The 20,061-nt window shown below is 44.6% G+C and overlaps 1 protein-coding gene across 2 annotated transcripts in view; it reads right to left on the bottom strand.

Annotated features, from left to right (window-relative positions):
* TBCK (TBC1 domain containing kinase) overlaps positions 1–20,061 on the bottom strand; it is a 1,508,203-nt gene that overhangs the window by 477,396 nt on the left and 1,010,746 nt on the right. For both annotated transcript variants that reach the window (XM_085641401.1, XM_085641402.1), the window contains exon 23: positions 4,443–4,618. In XM_085641401.1, coding sequence (XP_085497527.1) covers positions 4,443–4,618 — 176 coding nt within the window. The remainder of the gene's footprint in view (positions 1–4,442; positions 4,619–20,061) is intronic.

Below are 20,061 nucleotides of genomic sequence, written 5' to 3'. Positions count from 1 at the left end.
TTCTAGACCCAGAGAGCGGAGGCTCTCTACCCAGGGGTCCAGAAACCTGTCTGGTGGTGGCAAATGGCAGGTAGCCATTCAGGAACCACACCAGGGTGGGTCAATTTTCACGGGGCATCTCTAAAATGCCCTCTGAGTGTATTTTACATTAAATCCTACACTAGCATCAGTGTGGGTTTAATGTGCTGCGAAGTTTGCTGCCAAACTTCCTAGGATTTAGTAAAGGCATTACGGAGCTGTGGAGTTTGTAATGACCAACTAACAGACAAAATACTCTTTATGGCTTTACTACACTTACAATGTCTAAGAATGGACTTAGACACTGCAGGGGTACAGGGTTCAAGCATCTGTACCCTCACGTTAAGGTTAGTGCACCATACTAGAGTAGTGACTTAGCTACGCCTCAGGCAGTGGATTTTAGGCATGGCATACAGAGATGTGTGCCATGTCAACTCTTCACTTTTCTCTGCACCAAAACATGCAGCCTGCAGTGGCAGTTTGTGGGTGTTAAGGTGCAGGGCCCCTTAGGGTGGCACAATAGGCGCTGCAGCTCTTAGAGGCCTTCCCTGGTCACAGTGCCCTTGGGACCCATGATACCTTTTACAATGGGCTTGCCTGTGGCCAGGGATGAGCCAATTGTCGATACAAAGGTACATTCTTGGGAAAGAACACAGGCCATGGGGACCTGATTGGCAGGGACCCAAGGCACATCAAGTCAGGAGGCATCAGATGTCAGGAAAAAAGTGGGGGGTAACATGCAAAAAGGGGCACTTTCCTACACCGGGTTATCCAACAGCAGAACACTCCGACTATATCCTGATCATGTTACACATTCTAGAGCTTTCAGGCCTCAATCACATTCCCTGTTGTCTCAGAAATGAACACTCTGCCCTTCTCTATTGTGCCCGTTATCCAAATACTTAACTATCACCCCTTCTCCAGGCCCTGATATCACAATACAGAATGATCATGCCTTCTTCAGAGCCTATTATCCGGTGCTTTGCGTTTTTTCGGCTTTTTAGAACCTCCCACACAATAATAATGTATTCATTGTAAATGCATGGTTTGCTTATTAGTTTATTGCTTACATTTGTTATGCATTGTGATGCTTTGATAAAGGTTGATACTATATTATTACCTCATATGTACATTTAGGCAACTGCCCACAAGAAATCCACATGTTTTTCCTTTATACCGGACATCACATTTCACGGGCCTGCTTCTCTCATACTAATGCTGAGAAATCGCACACAAGTCGGATACAAAGACATCTCGATAGAGCAGATCTTAAGGCTTCCGAGGGGGCATTACATCTGTAAACAATCTGAGTAAAGGTCACTCAGTGGTGCTATTTGTTGGTTTCTCAGCCAAGGCATGACTAAATAAATACAGAAACTGACTTCACTTATTGCACTATTAAAACAATTATTAGATTACTCCTACAGACAGATATACTTTGACCATGGAATACTCAGTCACATGAGCTGCACTACAGACACACCTTAGCCCTTGCTCTTGGAATGCCATTAGCTGCACTGTCCGGCAGAACAACAAACCTCGGCTACAAGCACATATTCTTCAAACACTGTCCATGAGGTGTCTTGAGCTGTACTGTCTGGAGTAACAAACCTCAGCCACAAGCACACATACTTCACACACTGTCCATGAGGTGTCATTTGCACTGCAGTGCACTGCACTGGCTTCCCATTAAGCAGAGGGGTAAATTCAAAGGCCTCTGTATTACACATAAGGCCCTATATGGGCAGGCACCCAAATATATCAAAGATCGCCTGGTGAAATACGTCCCCGGCCGTTCCCTAAGGTCCTCCACAGAGGGTCTAATAAAATGTCCACGTTTCAACTACACCACTAAAGCTGGCCGAGCCTTCTCGGTCCTCATCCCGCAATTATGGAACAGGCTGCCTGGTCAGCTTCGCTCTGAAAGCGCCCTCCTTCTGTTCAGGAAGAAATTGATGACCCTACTATTCACAGAAGCCCAGGCATAGCACTCCCCTCTGAGAGACAAAACTCACCCTGGGACTATCGCTTTGAGACCTGCAGGTATTAAGCGCTATACAAGTCACAATTAACAATAACAATTCGCTGCACTGTCCGGAACAACAAACCTCAGCTACAAGCACACATACCTCATACACTGTCCATGAGGTGTCATGAGCTGCACTGTCTGCCATAACATACAAGCTACAAGCACATACCTCAAACAATGTCCACGAGGTGTCATGAGATGCACTGTTCAGAACAACAAACCTCGGCTACAAGTACACATACCATAGACACTGTCCGTGGCATGTCGATAAGTGCCCTTTAATTTCTAGTGCTTTGCGGTAGCTTTAAGTTCTTCTTAGAGTTTCTTGTTGCTCAAATGTATGTAATGTCTGATATTTATGTTTCCCGCTTCTTCATTGCTTGATTTTTCCAGAGAGAAAGTGTCACTCGTAGTGGTTGAATGTCGCTCATAATTACACTGAAATTATGAAAATGCCACACATAACCAACCTGAAACCTTGGCAGCTATGACTCTCACTGCAGTGTGCTTTTCAGGTTGTCGGGTTGGTCCCCTTCTCCTGATACAAACTGTTTTTTATTGGTTGCTGCGCAGGGAGAATGTCCCACCCACCTTCACGGAAACTGAATGTCAGACTAATGTATGTAACTTTAGAAATCCCCCTTCCATTTACACCCACACACACACCTGAGGCATTAACGAAGGGAAGTAGGAACATGCCAATTGACTGGAGGAAATTTTGCGAATCGATTGGCAAGCTCCTATCCTCCTGCTGTAATGTCTCACTTTCACAGCTGACAAATGGCTCAATGACATGTGAGACATGTCAGGCCAGGCCTTTTAGTAAAATTTACAAGCTACAAATTTTGAGCCAATTCTTGCCATGTTAAAGAGAAACTCCAAGGCTCACAGTGCAACAGGCTGTTAGTTAAAAGTCAAGGCTGGCTGAGTCACATATGACGTAGGAAAAACCTGGCACCCATGACACTCTAAAATTGCCTTGAAGTCCCGAAAGGATAAACTGTGAATTCTTCTAATGAACTGATTGAAATACACACACACGCAAATGTAAATTTATTGTAATATATGTTAATCATATGGCATAAGCTGTGAAATCCGTAAGTGACATGGTTTTACTTGTGATGTTACTTCAATTTGGAAAATGAATATAAAGTTGTTAAAAAAAAGGCAGAAGAGCTCAGAAGCTGTTGAAGATGGTGTGATATTTCTGTCACCAATTTAGGCTTGGATTCTACAGTGAGGAGAGGCAATTCAAGTGCCTCCTTTGCCTTGCATACGACAGCTACCAATGACCAAACTTCTTTTGAAGGAGGCCCCAAAGCATAAAGAACGGTCCCTTCTCTAGATGTGTTGAGGCCGCTGGTCTTTTGGAGATCAAGCGAAAGCCAAGCATTTACAAACTGTGGTTAAAGAAGTTTATCAACCTCTGAATTGTCTTCATCAGTGGGCTAGAACTCTACTTTGGCATGTCCAGTACATCAGAACTAGAGCCAAAAAACCTTCACAGGGCAAACCTTTGAGTCCCGGAAGAGGATATGCCAAAGGTTGGTCCGCAGAGCATGTCTGGCCTTCATTCTGTCACAAACAAGGATCTCCCCTGATTAATGAACAGTTTAAACAGACTCTGGACTTGAATCCAGAAGAGGCTCTGCCAGCGCAGGAGATGTCTATAGCAGCTTCAGGGTGAGACACAGCAGTGCTGATGGAGAAGTAGGACTGCGAGATGGTCAGGAGGCCAGAACCCCATATCTACTAAACTCTTGGAAGCAGCAGAGGGCCCATGATGAGGAGAGCCCTGAAGAGTTCCATCAACGATCGACAAAAGGTAACAAATATGGAAGGAACTGGCTTAATGGAACTGGAAACTCTGACTGGTTTCTTTAATTTAAAACCGAAACCGGTTCGAGGTGGATGGGTGTGCTGTGTTGAGCCCCTTTCAATGAGGTAGGGGTCAGGGAGAGTGATTGGTACAGAGACTGGGGAATATAGGGGGTTGAGGAGGAATAATGAGTAGAGAGTAATGGGCCTGGTGCCTAAATGGCAGAGAGAGGGAAGATGTGATAACACAAGCAAGGTGCAAGGAGGAGTGATAGGATGAAGAGCGGGGTAGGGAAAGACAGAAGAGCAAAATGGAGAGTGCAGGAGAAGGGCAGTGATGGTGGATGGTGAGTAGCTCAGTTAGAGTGGGGTAATAGAAGCAGCAGCGGTTAGGAACCCCTGGGTAGTGGATGAAAAATCTGAGAATCTGCAAGCATTTCACCACTGTGACATATTACACATCAACAGGGAGCAAAAGAACAATGAGGTCATGGCACATCTTGTATGCTTAATCCACATTGGCCACACTACATCCAATTAACTGTAGGAAAAGAACAACATGAAAAGAAGCACTCACCAGGTCAGCCTTTGGTGCATCTTGGAAGTCTGTTGAGAAGTGGGAAGAGGGCCTGGTCATCCCATTACTGTCATTGACTTGCTTTGGTGGCTGTGCATGCTGTCTAAAGGTTGCACTCTTTGGGGTCCAGCAGAAAAGGTTGATCGATTCACGGACACAACGCTCAATGTCGATTTCTAAATGATATTAAATGAAAGTAACTAAACCAATACGCCTTTACTTGGCAGTACTCAAAACAAAACATCCGTAGCATTACTGGAATTGAACATAATACATTTTAACATGCTAAATAAAGTCACACTAGAGTGTATTACTGTGCATCCTCTGCCACACTACCGACAAATTACCCTCCACAATACTACTAATGTGGCTAATTTCACCTCGGGACAAGAACTACAGATTAAAGCAGAGAAAATAATAAAATGGCAGCAATGTTTACCCCATAGCACCCAGAATGTGTTCGCCCAGCATGGGTATCACAAGAAACGCAGAAGAATTAGATGAGTAAGTTATTTACTCTACTTAATTGTTTTTTATTTTTATTTTATTTATTTTGACGGTTTTGTATAGCGCGAACAAGACCCTTGCGGGTATCAGAGCGCTTCACATAGCAAACATAGGAAAAAAGGAGGACGTGTACATATAAATACAGAATTATGTGTATACAAGATACATAATACAGAGAAAGGCAGATAGCTATAGTTCATGTGAATTTGGACATGAGAATCGATTTCACTTCTTTTTTTAAAAAAGCCATAGATGGATTGAGTCTCGTTTCTGGGGGTAAGGCAATCCATATCCTGGGGGCCATTCCTGAGAAGGTACGATTGTACGTTTTTTTCTTGGAGAAACGTTGCAGTTTCAGTAAGAGGTTGTTAGAACTCCTGGTAGACCTGTTACCACCTGATAGTACCAGTTTTTCGGCTAGGTACCTCGGGGTTTTGTAGTGTAGTGCCTTATGAGTCATACAGGCGATTTTTAACTGGATCCTGGCCTCAAAAGGTAGCCAGTTTAGGGCATGCAGGTCAGGGGAGATGTGGCAGTTTCTTTTGATGCCTGTAACGAGTCTCGCGGCTGTATTGATTGATGCTCTGAGAGGAGCGGTCGTTGCCTTGGGGAGACCACAGAGAGCGACGCTCCCATAGTCAACTCTGGGAATTACTAGGGATTGAACCGCCTGTTTGAAGTCCTTTGCGGGAATGAAGGGTTTCAATTTTCTCAGTGTGTTAATCTGAAAGTTTGCTCCTTTTGTTGCAGCGCTAATGTGCTTCTGCATGTTTAGCTTATTATCCAGGGTTATTCCTAGAGATTTAGCGGAGTCAATGATGAGAGGTTGACCGTCGAGTGCAGTTAGGTGCTTCATCCACTCACGGATGATCGTTGTTTGGTTGGGGGGAGCGATTAGGAGAAATTCTGTTTTTAGTGTGTTTAGCTTTAAATGATTCTTAGCTAGCCAGGTCTGTGTCTTTTTGAGCATTGCGTTAAGGGATTTGATGTCTTCAAGAGATTGGATCTTAATGTACAGTTGTGTGTCATCTGCGTACATGTGATATTGGATATTTTCGAAGTTGAGAAGCTCTGTGAGTGGTTCCATAAACAGGTTGAAGAGTGTCGGGGAGAGGGAAGAGCCCTGGGGTACTCCCAAGGTGACTGGGGTGGGGTTGGATAAAGATTGGTTGATCTTGAATCTTTGTGTTCTGTTTTGGAGGAAGGAGGTGAACCAATTTAACACTGTTTTAGATAGCCCCATTCTATGCTTCAGGAGGTCCAGTAGATTGTCATGTTTGACAGTATCGAACGCTGAAGAGAGGTCAAGTAGGATTAGCAAGCATGTTTTGTTTTTTATCCAGTAATTTTAACGCGTCATCAATTATCTGGGTCGAGCAGGTTGAAGTGGTCTATGTGCTTACTAAGCTGCATGTGGACACATTTTTCGAGTAGTTTGGCCAAGGTTGAGATATTGGATATTGGGCGATAGTTGTTTAGGTCTGATGGGTCCGCTGATACTTTCTTAAGGATGGGGGTTACCTGACCAGCTTTGAGGATGTCAGGGATGGTTCCTTGCAAGAGGGAGGAATTTATGATTCTAGTCCATAGGGGCACTAGCAGTGGCATGAAGGTCTTTAAGTGGGATGCTGGAAGGGGGTCTGTGAAATGATTGGAAGGATTCAGAGTGGTGAGCGTGTTTAGGATAGTTTCTTCGCTGTAGAGGTTGAAGGCAGTCCAGGAGGCATTGTCCTTGAAGTCGAGTATTATGGGACAGTTAAGCGGGGCCCTTGGTGTGGACCGTGAGGGGATTGAGTGTGTATCGGTAATGGATAATAGATCATTAAGTAAGTCTGTCTTTAATTTGTCAGTCTTTGTTGTGAAAAAGGAGGCAAGATCCTCACAGTTGGTGATTGTATCTGGATTGGCTTGGGGGGAGTGGGGGCCATCCTTAGACTGAGTATTGATTATTTCGAACAGTTTTTTGTGGCGATTCTTGGCTTGGTCTAGTTGTACACCTATGAAGTCAGCTTTTGAGCGTCTAATCCTTCTGTAGTAGGCATTTCTGGTGCATCGTAGTAGTTTGAGGTGGGCAGTGGACGGGGCGGCTCTCCCTTGTCTTTCAATCGCTCTCAGTGCTCTTCTGTCTTCATTTAGTCTACCATCATACCAAGGGTTTGAGTTCTTTTTGGTGACTCTTTTTAATTGTAATGGGGCTAAGGTGTCAAGAACCCTGTTCATAGAGTTAAAGTAGTGATTGGCCAAATCCTGTACATTGTTTGATCCATCCGGATCTGGCGTGAGGATGTGACTAGCGGATGCAGGATCAGCCGGATTGATGTTTTCTAGGTTCCTCTTCCAGATTTTCGTTCTCTTAGGTTGGACAGAGAGTAGTTTAACTACTTCCTTGTTATGGAAGGTGATAATGGAGTGGTCAGACCAGTCGCAGGGGAGAATCGATTCTAGATTTTAATGGAAACTGTCTTTCTGCAGATTCATCATCTGTTTAAATCTGACCAGCCTTCAGACTGCAATTACACATCATCCCCAGCTGGGCACCAGAGCGACACTGGATACGTTGCCACAAAGACTGTCCAGCTGACCCACTGGATGCAAAAACACAACTTCAACAAAGTACTGCCTCACACGCCTGATGCCAGTTGCGGCCAGTTTCCCACTCCGCAGAGGTCCGGAAGAAAGCCAGAGCTAAGCAGAATATATAGAAAAACAATAGCAAATACCACATAATAACTTCAGAAGAGATGAGGTGGCAATGAAGAATTTGAGAAGAACCATGGCTAAAGAGAAATGACTTCTAATATAGACAACACAATCGGTGGTATTCGGGTCAGAACTCAAAATATACTTTGCCACATCCTGGTCATCCTGTAGCACCTGTGCAAATGAATTGTGGAAGTTTTTTGACAAAATCTCACTTGCCATATCCCAGAGGGTGTGGGTGTAGCGTAACAAGAGACAAACTGAATATAAGGACTTGAGCACCAGGCTAGAATATTAAAAAACGATTTTGCCCTAAGTGTCTAGTTTCTTTGATTCTTTGTCCAGTGGAACAGTGGTAAAATAATTGGGATGGCACTTGCTTGTAGAGAGGCCTGAACAAGAAGACTCCTTTTAATAGGATGCTGAGTTAGGAAAGTTGAAACACATGGGGAACCCTAAGCCGTTTGACTATTAGATAACTCACTCTGGTGGTGGGAGAGTAGGGCATTGCTTAGACAGGGTCGCCGCCATAAGGGTCTCAGGTAAAGGTTCATGGTATTGCAAAAATGGCTCAAAAGCGGATTTATGTCAGACGATTTGCCTAAGTCTCCATTGTAGGCAAATTTAAGTCCAGCACCTCACTGGCTCTTTTCACTACCACATCAAAAGAAACATTTCTATTTTGTCTGGGTCCCTGAGGGCCAACTCAATTCCATCGTTGGTGAAGTGTCCAAGCCACTGGTGTTTTGTAGGTCAAGATACAGGCAGCATCAATGTAGTAAGGGGGAGCAAATGGTCCTCCTCATTGACAACTTCATTGTGGGGAGCATTCTCGAGACCCTGAAAAGCATTAGAGTCTGAGTCAAAGAGGGTCTCAATCCTTCTTAAATACTGTCAGCGAGGCAAGGGGACAGGCGGAGAGTCAGCCGCCTATTAGTGTTGAGCTCTGTTGATTGAATAGCTTTTCATATGCCATTCCCCAGCAAAGTCTGTTCCAAATCCACCATAGAGTAAGAGTAGAATCCACTGTCGATGGGGGTGGTGTTGATAAAGAAACAACAGTCAGCACCAACAGAAAAGGAGTCATCCCTGCACACTGCCAAATGTTTAGAGAAGACAACTATGAGTTTGAAGATTGAAGGATCTAAGTTCCAGATCCACGTCAAAGATTGCAGCAAAAAGGAGCGAAAGGAACAAGGTGGGGTTGTGCCTCTACGAGTCTCTGTGTCTTCATATCGGAGGTGTGACAGAATCGCGACAGAGGTTGATGGCATCACCTGCCAGCACACAGTAGCTTTTGCATAGGTTTCTGGATCCAGTCTGGTGCCTAGGGCGGTTCAGCAAGTTGAAGACTCTGCGATTAGACCTATACATCAGAAATTCAAAAATGTTCTCTTTTGATCCTCTTGTTGGCCAGGCGATGTTCTAAGATTGGTTTGTGTTCCTTCAGCAGACATTTTTCCTGATTCACAAAGTATCTTGAGGAAATGCCATTATCCCATGAGGAGGGGGAAATGGTTCTACTGCTTGTTCGCATAACAACCTAGAGGTATCCTTGTACTGATCGGCTAGATGGAATTTCAATGCTGGCTTTGGTGGAATAGCAGGTGGCGGTGCTTTGAAGTCTAGTGAGTAGCCATTTCTCATAACAGCCAACTCCCACTTGTCCTCATGATTTTTTCCCACTTTTTTAAATGGCGATATATAGTGCCCCCAACTGGAGTGGTTAACAGACAGGCAGAGGAGGAGTACTTGGTGATCATTGGAGGGCGGGAGCCCAAAAGAGTTGGCAGACAGGGCCAACTTATCACTTGATCCTCTCCTCTGCTGCTGGATATATCTCTGGCCATCCTGATGTTGCTGCTGCTACTGAGGATATGACGGAGGAGGAGATTAAACCCTCTGTCAAGGATAATAGCAGCAATCTCTTTAATTAAATTGGGATCTTTTCTTCTAACTTCACCCTCCTTTAGGGTCTTAGTCTCATATTTCATTCTCAATTGGTCAGTGTGTTGGCCAAGCAAGGATGAACCAGAAATTTGGACATAGAAAGTTTTAATTTGCATATTTGAGTTTAGAGTAGCAAGGTGCAATGTCATCCCATGGCAGTTACCTGAAGCTGCCAATTCTACCAAATCAATGGCCCCACAGATGACTTTGCTCAAGATGTGGAGACGCTCCACAACTATCTGCACAAAATCCTGCCTGCGATGTCTCGGCAGATCATCTCTAAAAATGTAAGGCCATTCTGAATTTCACAATGATAATGACATGGAAAGGCAGTCATTCTAGTGGTTTTCAGAGCAGTGCTTGCCGACCCACCCATCTTTTTGCCTGCAATGTTCATCCTACTGCTCTGTCTGTTGGGAAGTGCCACTGATCTCTGCAGAAAGGGGTAGAGTTTAGCATGTATTCTTATTACCGAGATCATCATAGTGTTCAGATTTTAGTCTGCTCTTAAGACTTCAGAATCCTCCAGTGGATTATACTCCTTTAACAAGTGGGTGATTGCTGGTGTCATCATGGCTAGAGTAAAAAATATTTTCTCTGTCAAGTCAAGTAGACCAGGCACCAGAGGTAGATAATGCATGGCTGAGGCTCTGGTTTGAATATTCTCAGTTACTTTCAATGAGTGGTTCTTTTTCTCTGTGCCTCTCCCCTACAAAGGGTCCTTCTCCCACAACATGGCTCAGCGCTTTGACACCCTTGGGCTTAATGCACTCAATAAATTCAATTTAATTTCATTAAAATTTAAATTTCACAATGTTGAGTGAGGAGGCTACATATTTTTTTTTTAATTTGACACCTATTATTATCCACACGGAAGGCTCTTGAGGGCGACCTTGTCAGCAATGTAGGCACATAGGATAATAGTTTTTCTCATCATCCAAATGAGGTGGTGTTGGCAAATATAAGGAAGACCTGACTCATCTATGCTTCTTTTGTCTGTGTGGTGTACCAGATTCCTCAATGGAGAATAAGACACTTGAGTAGCATTATAAATGCCTGGAGACCGTCTACAAGTCAACGGCAATTTCCTTATGGGGGACATTGGGTTTTGCATTGAAACCATTTAAGAGGAATAGGTAAGTTTAAAGATTTCATTGATGTTTGCAAAGGGTCCTGAGCTGATACGACAAATCAAGAAATATCTATTTGATGTGGGGATTGGTTAGAAAGGGATGAAAGCCTTATACTCCTTTTAGGTATAAAAGCCACATCTGGAGAAAGGTTTGAAGTCAAAAGCCTCAACATTGATTTGTATGAAATTAACTTGTGTCCTGAAAGTAATAAGATCGATAGCCAATGATTTGGCAACATTGAACAAATTAACAGCAAAAGCTGTTGTTTGAGTGGAATGCTTTGAAGCTGAGGACGTGTCTTACTGGTGCCAATGACAGTGCTTGAACGTCTCAAGTAACCCCTTTATTGATGGGGATCATTCCTAGGTTTTAGCTTTCTCTAACATCGAAGTCTGATGGTGATTGAGAATGAAACCAATGGGAATGTTGACATCAATGTTTTCTTTTTTCCTCCCATTGATTTTCTCTCCCCGATCTCTCTCTAGGAGAGTATTTAGGGGTTGCAGGCACTGTCACAGTGAAAACCAAGTGGACTGTGGAGGCCCTGTCAGTCTTTTCCTTTTGTTTCACCTTTAAGTCTTCAAGATTTCCACAAAGCCTGATGCCTTCCCTGTCCTACAGGGTCCCATTGGAAGTTATAATGCCAAAATGACATTCCTTAACAGAGTGGTACGATGGTAAATTGCACACACTTGGAATAGGTCCGAGGCAGCCCTTTTTTTCTTCCATAGGATGGGCACTTCACCAAGAGTGAAGGCATGTTGGCAGGAAAAATCCTAGGAAAAAAAAACACAAATGATAAAACAAAAACAAAAAAACAAGTGAAATAAAAAATATATATATTTCTGAGAGAAAATGCCTTGGAAAATAGGTGAAAAAAAACAGAGTGTTCCAGGATCCCACTCATACAAGCGTAAATAAGAAGTGACTCTGAAGCAGCTGCGAGTACAAGATATCATGGGTACAGGAATCCCCTGTATCCTTAAAGTAACAGAGTGCTTTTTAACTCTTATAATATAAAGCCTATCAGGCTGCTCTTTTCCTCATTGCTTAAACATGTTAGGCATCAGTTTTTATAATTGATGCTGCAATATAGTTTTGAGATTTTTTTGTAATATAGTCTACAATTGAGAACACCTTGCCTTTGATAGGCTTTTGAGGATGTTCTGCTCCACGAGGCAATGTTAGACTTTTCACCCTATCTACTCATATATATTTGGTTTGAATTGCTCTAGGGTCCCCAAACACAGCAGGGAATCATTCTATGGTTTATGACTATCAATAAAAATCCTACAGTGCAGCTTGGGGCATTTAAAAACTCATTCACTTTTGTATGCTACTAGGATTTTGACCCAAGCGGGAGAGAGAAGCCAGACCAAAATTGGTCATAGACGGCGGTATGAATACTGGGTATCGAAAGCCAAAGAGTAAGGGGGTCTATCAAATAAGTTACCAGGACTTCTAATTAGAGTCTCACCCACAGCACTCAACCCTCATATGGGGAATTACCATTTTATTTTCAAACTGTGAAGTACCCGTAAATGTGCACACTTATACCATTCATTTAGGAGAAGTAAAGGATCTTAGTAATGCCAATAGGACAGCTGAAGAAAGTGATAAATTATTGGATGAGAAAAGAGTCTAGCGCTTGCAGCTGTGGCTATGATCCATAAATACATGGTAAAGAAAAGGAAGGTTTTGATGGAAATGTCCCCTGCAGCACCCTAGAAATGTGCACCACCGCCCTGAGTTTTCCATGTAGTGAGTCTCTGGATATTTTTGATTTGTTTGGCCTAAACGTACATGACAGTCACATTTGTACACTGATGGTTTACGGGGAAAAGACACACAGCGGAGATCTGCAGTCAACAGCTACACATGAGGTACCATTTCTGAACATCACTAACATCAGCACACTGGGAATAATAGGAATGATAGTAGTGGCAGCAACTTATTATGCCTGCAGGACAACACTCCTTATCTGTGGCATGCATGGCAAATTTGCCTACTGTTTGAAGTGGTCTGCCGGTACCCTGTGACAGGGCCTTCACTCCATCTGTGTGCAATATGAATGCTGCAAGTATGTTTACACCAAATGTGTGGCAGTATGGACAAGGAGGATAGGTGCTGTTTGACTGTTACATCTCAGAAGTCCATGGTCTCCTGTGTGTAGATTTTACAAAAGATGAAGGCTGGATGGCGGCTGCCTGACAGTAATGTGAGATGCAGGACTTCACCTAAGCATTCCTGAGGTCCGTTGAAGTGGACCACTCTTTAGGGTGTGGAGGATAGGAAACAGAGCACTTCTTTAAAGAACAACAGAACAAGGGCGCTTTGCTCCCTTCATGCTCCATTCTTCCCCAGACATGTTATCCCCAACAGGTGGTGTTTCAGCTGAGCGAATAAGCCCTGCCCTCTTGTGTGTATGTTCTGGGTTTGATCATACGCTACTAGCACCAACTCACCTTCCTGCTGACAATTGAGGATTGACTGTGGCTTGACTAGTGAGGGAGGAATAAACAAAAAGAAAAGAACCACCTGAAAGCAGCCTGTGGAATCCACACTCTCGTTCAGCAAACTTAGCATAAGTATGGGGGTGTGTGCCGGGATTTCTCATTCACAAGTGCTTGGGACCCACAACAGTGGAAACCAAAAAAGACTTCTGAGCTCCAAAGTTGGTGATGGGAAATCACTGACTGCCAACTAACATTGCCAGGCTTTGAAACTGGAAAAGTGGACATTCTAAATCCTGATAGGCAAAACTCCATTGAAACTACCTTGAGAGGGCAGTGCCAACTGACTACCTAGAAGGGGTGCTGGATGTACTATTGCATGAACAAAAGGCTGCATAGAAGAGGAGGGGGCCGTGAAGAAATTTGCAGGCAAAACAGAGTGGTGACTCATTGAATTCCGGGGAAGGATCTGCACTGCTATATCATTTGGTGAGTGAGGCCTGCAACCCAGGTCCCCCTACAGTGCATCCTAATGCAATGCAACTTGCTTCCATAATCTGTGCTTGCATGTGAGCACTTTAATCTTCCCCCATCAGTCCAGGGAAAGTTTAACCAAGGTGGACAGAGAAAGCATGAATAAATACTTTTATTTGATTTCATTAAAAAAAATCATAAAAGGGTAGAGAACCACCATTCATGAAATGTAAATTTTGGAGTAAAAACAGGCGAGTATAAAACATACAGACAATACAATAAGTTAGTTTCTGGACGAGGTGTACTGGAACTTATTAAGTTAGTTAATGGTTTCCTTTTTTGCCAGTTCTGTTGCTGCGGTTTTGAGGAATTTTATGGCTCTACAGGACAGAGAAAGCAAAATAGACTACAAAATACAAGATTTGAAGAAGAATCACTTGCAATGGTTTGGAGGTAAGAAAACTCATAACCGGATTTGGTAGTTTCATTTCAAGAAGACGTGCCATTGACGGCTAGGGGCTAGAAATCACGTTTGGTGGTTTCATATCAGGCCCCTGACAAAGATCACCACTGCAACCTTGGGGCGGGCTTTTCATGTGTTTATGCGGCGGGCTCAAGCTCTGGCAAGATCCACCCAAGGAGATTTTTTCCTGCGACAGGTGTGAGCAGGTGCGACCTTTATCAGACTAACCGAAATGCCATGTCTTCCGAACAGGTGGAATGCGCCTGCACACAGCTGTGCCATCCCAGGATGTTGCTTAAGTCAGCAAGGGTAGGGCAGAGGGAGCGATGCTGCTCCCTAGGCTGCGGGCACATGTGCACACTATTGGGAGCAGCACCCCACCTCCTCAACTGGCAGAGTGTAACAGGAGAAACATGCACAACACGATTTCAAGATAGAGCATGAAATCAAGGTTGCAGGGGCCACAACATCAGAATGCTACCAAAATATTGTAACAAAAATATCGTCAGGCAGAAATATTTTTTCCTAAAATATTGTTTTAAAAAATATCACCCCATTGGAGGGAACAACAGAATATTTTTTGTTATTGAAATTTAATCTGACAGAAATATCATTCTGGCATGCAACCCATATTAGCTTTGATAGATACTGAGTCTGTTTAGAGTTATACGTACTGTGATAGTGTTATTATGGCTGTATCTACAGCGTTGGGGAGAAAGGAGATTGTAACTGGTGGGACGGAAAAGTCCTTTGCTTGGTAATGGACGTGTACTCCTGCCCTGAGTGCTCAACTGTACTGTTGTCTGGATCCCTAACGCTGATTTTTGTTGTCATAGGCAAACATGGATCATGCATGTGCACCATGACATAGGCCTGTCTCACGGATTGCTGTCTTTTTGGACCCGGACACGCGCCTAAGCACTACCCTCATAGTGGTGGAAGGCTAATGCCTTCGCCAGGAGTTAAGCAGCACACACGCAGTGGTTGTAGCATACTCTGTAATGATCAGTAGGAATGACCAAGTTCTTTTTAACCTGTGTTACTGCAGTGAGGTCTACAGACTCACTCGTTTTTTTAAGTTCTGCTGCTGTGTGCTTTACTCTCTCCTTGGTCTATATTAGTTAGATGTGAAGTTCTGTGCGGAGCAAGAGTAGTGACTCTGCACTGGTTGTGAGTGTGCCTGGGAAGGGTACAATACAAGAATAGAGCAGTGCTGTGCAGTGACTGCATGGTGAATTCATGTACTGGGTGTATGTGTATCTGTGAGGAGTACAGTACATGAGAAATGCAGTGCTTGGCAGTGCATGCATGTACTGGGTGTATGCGTGCCTGCAAGGAGTACAGTATATTAAGAGGGCAGTGGTGTACAGTGCACAAATGATGAATGTGTGTGCTAGCTGTATGTGTGTCTGCAAGTAGCACAACACAGAAAGGCTACAATACCGAGCAGTGTGTGCAGATTGAATGTGTGTGATGAATGTATTTATGCCTGGGGTGGCAGAATACATGTGTGCTGTGTACATACACTGAGCGCAAGGGTGCCTGTATTGGTATGCAGGGAAATGCCTCTTTTTGCATGATCACCCCCAAAGTTTTGGACTGATGCTGCTGGTTTTTCGACTCTGAGTACACCGAGGCCTACCAATCAGACCTCAGTGGCAATTTTCTAAACCTTTACAAAATGTATCCTGAATTGGCTACCCCCAATTGGCATACGTTAATTTACTTGTAGGTCCCTAGTACATGGTAACAAGGGTACCCAAAGCCTGTAAGTTAAAGTGTCCACTCAGGGCTGCAGCAGTGATTGTACCACTCTGAGTGTGACGAAATACAACATAGCTCTGCCACTGCAACGTGGAGAAGGAGTTTAAAACTGCTAGTTCGACTTTGCCATTTTAACCAATGGCAAAGCCTACACTTAATAACAATATATGTAAGTCTACCCTAAGGAAAGCTTATCGAGTCCTAAGACAAGGAGCTGTGTATTACTACGTGGGACATGTACTTTAATATGTCCTAACAGTAAAATCCCCAAACTGTTGTTTTTACTGTGGCAAGGTTAGCAGTCCTATTGGCAAGTACAGAGTTATAGGCTGACATCTCAGTCCTGATAACTTCTGAATAGGACTAATTAATCGTACCATTAAGCCTGAATTGAAGTCCAAGTAGAATTTAATGAACAAGTTACTTATCTACGGTATCGATGTATCGGGTAGAGACACAGTCTAGTCGGAGATTCCCTAACTTAGAATATCCCCAGGCGTCAGACTGGATCCGGAAAACTTTTTCCCCAGCAGTACCTCTGCACACCGGGGAAGGGCGTCGCCCGGCTCCGTCCTGACGTCGTCCTCGGAAGTGACGTCAATGGAGCCATATAAGTACCCCCCGGCACGCTGACGTCAGTTTTCTACTGTGAAACTTTTCCAAAACTGCGAGAGTATGGGAACAGTGTGGCAAAAAAAGATAAAAAATCCTGGAAACAAGAAATCATAGAAGGATGAGAAACATCACCATAGTGATGAAATGAACGGCATGACAAACGAAGGACAGTTTGCAACCACAGGATGGAACTGTATGACAGACAGTCTGTAAACACAGATTGTAACTGTAAAGGACAACAAGACTGGAACAGCACGACTTATGGCAAGGACCACAAAATGTGCAACAACAGAGAATGTTTCCCACCCCCCCATAAGGACCTATGGGCTGTAGCATAGTCAAATAAATCCCCAACCCAATTGACTGCAACACAGATAAGAAGACCCCAAAGTAATGGGAAGAAACAGACGAGGGCGGAGAAAGGGTAGAATAACATGAGAATCCCCACGCCGGAAGAACCAGGGTGGAGGAGCATGGAAGAGCACATAACCTAACCACCCAAGAACAAGAATGGGTGGAGAGTCAACGGGCGAAAACAAGAGTAATACATCCTGCCCCGGAGGGAGGTGAACTAAAGCACCCCTCAGGAAGACCAAGGCCACCTGTAAGGAGGCAAGTGGGTAGAACCCAACCTGGAAGGGTCCTCGCAGAACGGGAAGGATGGGCGGGCGTTAAGGTATCTACGGCTAGACTGTGTCTCTACCAGATACATCGTTACCGAAGGTAAGTAACTCGTTCATCTGATAGAGACATCTAGCCGCAGATTCCTTAACTTAGAATAGATACCAAAGCTATACCCCATTGGAGGAGGGTCTGCGACTGAAAGCCAGCAAGTTCTCAAGGGAAGTAATCCGTCAATAGCATTGACTAGAACAAGGTGGGGACAGCAATGCCATTGTGGTTGACACCAGACCCATGAAGCTAAGCAATGCCAGCGTGGCTGACACCAGACCCATGAGCTAAGGGTGCAAGCATGAGCAAGGGAAGCAAGGTACCACAATCCATCAGAGGACGGTACGAGCCCACTTCTGCCCAGACAGGGACGAAACGAAATCACAGAACCAGCATGGTCAGTGCATAATGGCAGAATGCCACAAACTTCTGCAAAAGAAAGAGAAACTGAGTATAAGATCCCAGGATCCGCAAGAGACAAAGTCCAAGAGAAGGGACTAAACAGTATGACAGTCAGAACATACAAAGTGAGTGTGCCCAACAGCAGATGCCCAAAAATGACATGTCAGGGGCAGATGTCATCATGCCGAGTTATACAAACTACAACTACCAGGAGATACATAGATCTGGATTATAAGTAGACATTGTGTACTGTGAGAACCACACCACACAAATGCACAAGCTCAATGAGATGTAACAACAACAGCATGTGCGCGTCAGCAGAAAAATACGGGCACCAGGTAGTCAACCAGCCAACCTTACCCACAGGTTCAATGACCAAAGGTCACCGGCAAGCCGGAAATACACAAGGCTATTTCCCTTGATGGGGGAGGGGAGGGGAAGGGAAGGGAGGGGAGAGAGAGAGAGGAGAGAGAGAGGAGAGAGAAGAGAGAGAGAGGAGAGAGAGGAGAGAGAGGAGAGAGAGGAGAGAGAGGAGAGAGAGAGAGAGAGAGAGAGAGAGAGAGAGAGAGAGAGAGAGAGAGAGAGAGAGAGAGAGAGAGAGAGAGAGAGAGAGAGAGAGAGAGAGAGAGAGAGAGAGAGAGAGAGAGAAAGAAAAATAAATCTGGGAAAATCCCCAGAAACCACAGCAGGGAAACCCCTGTATGCTTGCCCTCTCGTGTGTGTACACCTCATGACTTAGATAGAGCATACAGAAATATATGAAAAAGTCATGACAGAGACAACTAAGGGTAAACTCGAAGAGCAGCCCTAGAGAATAGGAGGTCACCCAATGAGTACCAACGGCACCAATGTGAAACATAGCAAGACATACAATGTCCATCCACTAATCCGTACAACACCAACCCCCGGATCGTGGAAGGAAGAAAAGCTTCGGTAACGATGTATCTGGAAAACTTTCTGCAGCAGCACCTCTGCGCACCGAGGGCGGCGCCGCACGGCTCCGCCCTGACTTCGTCCACGGACGTGACGTCAGCGGAGCCATATATGCCCCTCCTGGCGCGTTGACGTCAGTTTTCGTCAGAGAAACATTTCCGCGCCGCAACGCGGAGCCACCACCCAAAAAAAGTTAGAATATGGGAACAGTATGCGAAAATGATGAAAAGACATAGAATGAGGAAGAACAGCACCATAAAGGAAAGTGCCAGGCACTGTATATTGGAAACTAGTAAAGGGAAAGAGCAGAGCACCACTCTGAGAAGCAACCCCGCAAAAGTGAAGGCCAACCACTCTAGGAGGTAACTGAAGATGTAAACAACATCATGGCAGACGACAAAGTCCACAACCTTAATGTATAACCGTGAAGGACAACAAGTCCGGAACATAGGAGCTAGGACAATTGACCACAAGACGCCACCAGAAAGAGACATTGCATCCCCAATAAGAGATTCAAAAAATGGTGCAGAGGCAATAGACCTCAAACAAATGGAGCACAGGGGTGGTAAAGAGACCCCAAGGTGATAAAGTAAGGGAGAGCGGGGGTGGGAAAAAACATGACTAGAACCCACACTGTACAGGACGCAGGGTTGGAAAGGATACATGACACATGAGCAAACTGTCCAATTACGAAAATGGGCGGAGTAGAGCTATGAAAGCAGAATGAAGCATTCTGTGTGGGAATGAAGTGAAAGCGTCACCCTGCAGAATGATCAAGCCACCCGGAGGGAGGCAAGCGTATAAAGCCCAAAACGAAAAGGTCCTCGCAGAACGGGGAGGATGGGCGGGCGTTAAGGAATCTGAGGCTAGACTATGTCTTTACCAGATACATCATTACCGAAGGTAAGTAACTCGTTCATCTGCTAGAGACGTCTAGCCGCAGATTCCTTAACTTAGACTAGATACCAAAGCCATACCCATAGAGGAGGCGGGTCTGCGACTGAACCTCACCAAGTTCTAGAGAGAACTTGGCCTGCACTAATGTGACTAAAATAGTGCCGTCAACCATGTGACGAAGCACAGTGGGGACAGTAATGTTAGCGCAGCTAACTCCTAGACCATGAAGCTCAGAAGAGAGTGGAGAATAATGGAAGGCAAAGGTACGACAAGCCGACAAGAACAGCATAAAAACCCGTTTTGTGTATAACGGGTTGAGAGAAGGAAAGTCCAGAGCCAGAATGCGCGTGCTGGAGCAAGTGTTCACAACTCTGAAAAGGGAAGAGGAACAAGCCTAGGGCCCGAGGGATCCACAGGATCCGAGGTGTCAATAGAAAGCAAAAAGCGACTACCGGCAACCAAGCAAAATAGTGGAAAAAACAGTGTTGAACCTGCGGCTGCAAGATAGAGAGGGTAACGGAGGCAAAGGGGCTGACTCCTGCCCGGCAAGTGCCGGTATGGAACAAGAACACGCATAGTAGATACGCTGGAGTTAACAGGATCTGTTCACACCACCAGAAGTGGAACTGGACCTAGGTTTTGAGAGATCCACCAGA

This window comes from Triturus cristatus, chromosome 2_2 (assembly GCF_964204655.1).
Source record: "Triturus cristatus chromosome 2_2, aTriCri1.1, whole genome shotgun sequence".
In the NCBI taxonomy this organism is placed as follows: domain Eukaryota; kingdom Metazoa; phylum Chordata; class Amphibia; order Caudata; family Salamandridae; genus Triturus; species Triturus cristatus.
Note: the sequence above shows the minus strand (reverse complement) of the source record. Positions and strands in the feature narration are given on the sequence as shown.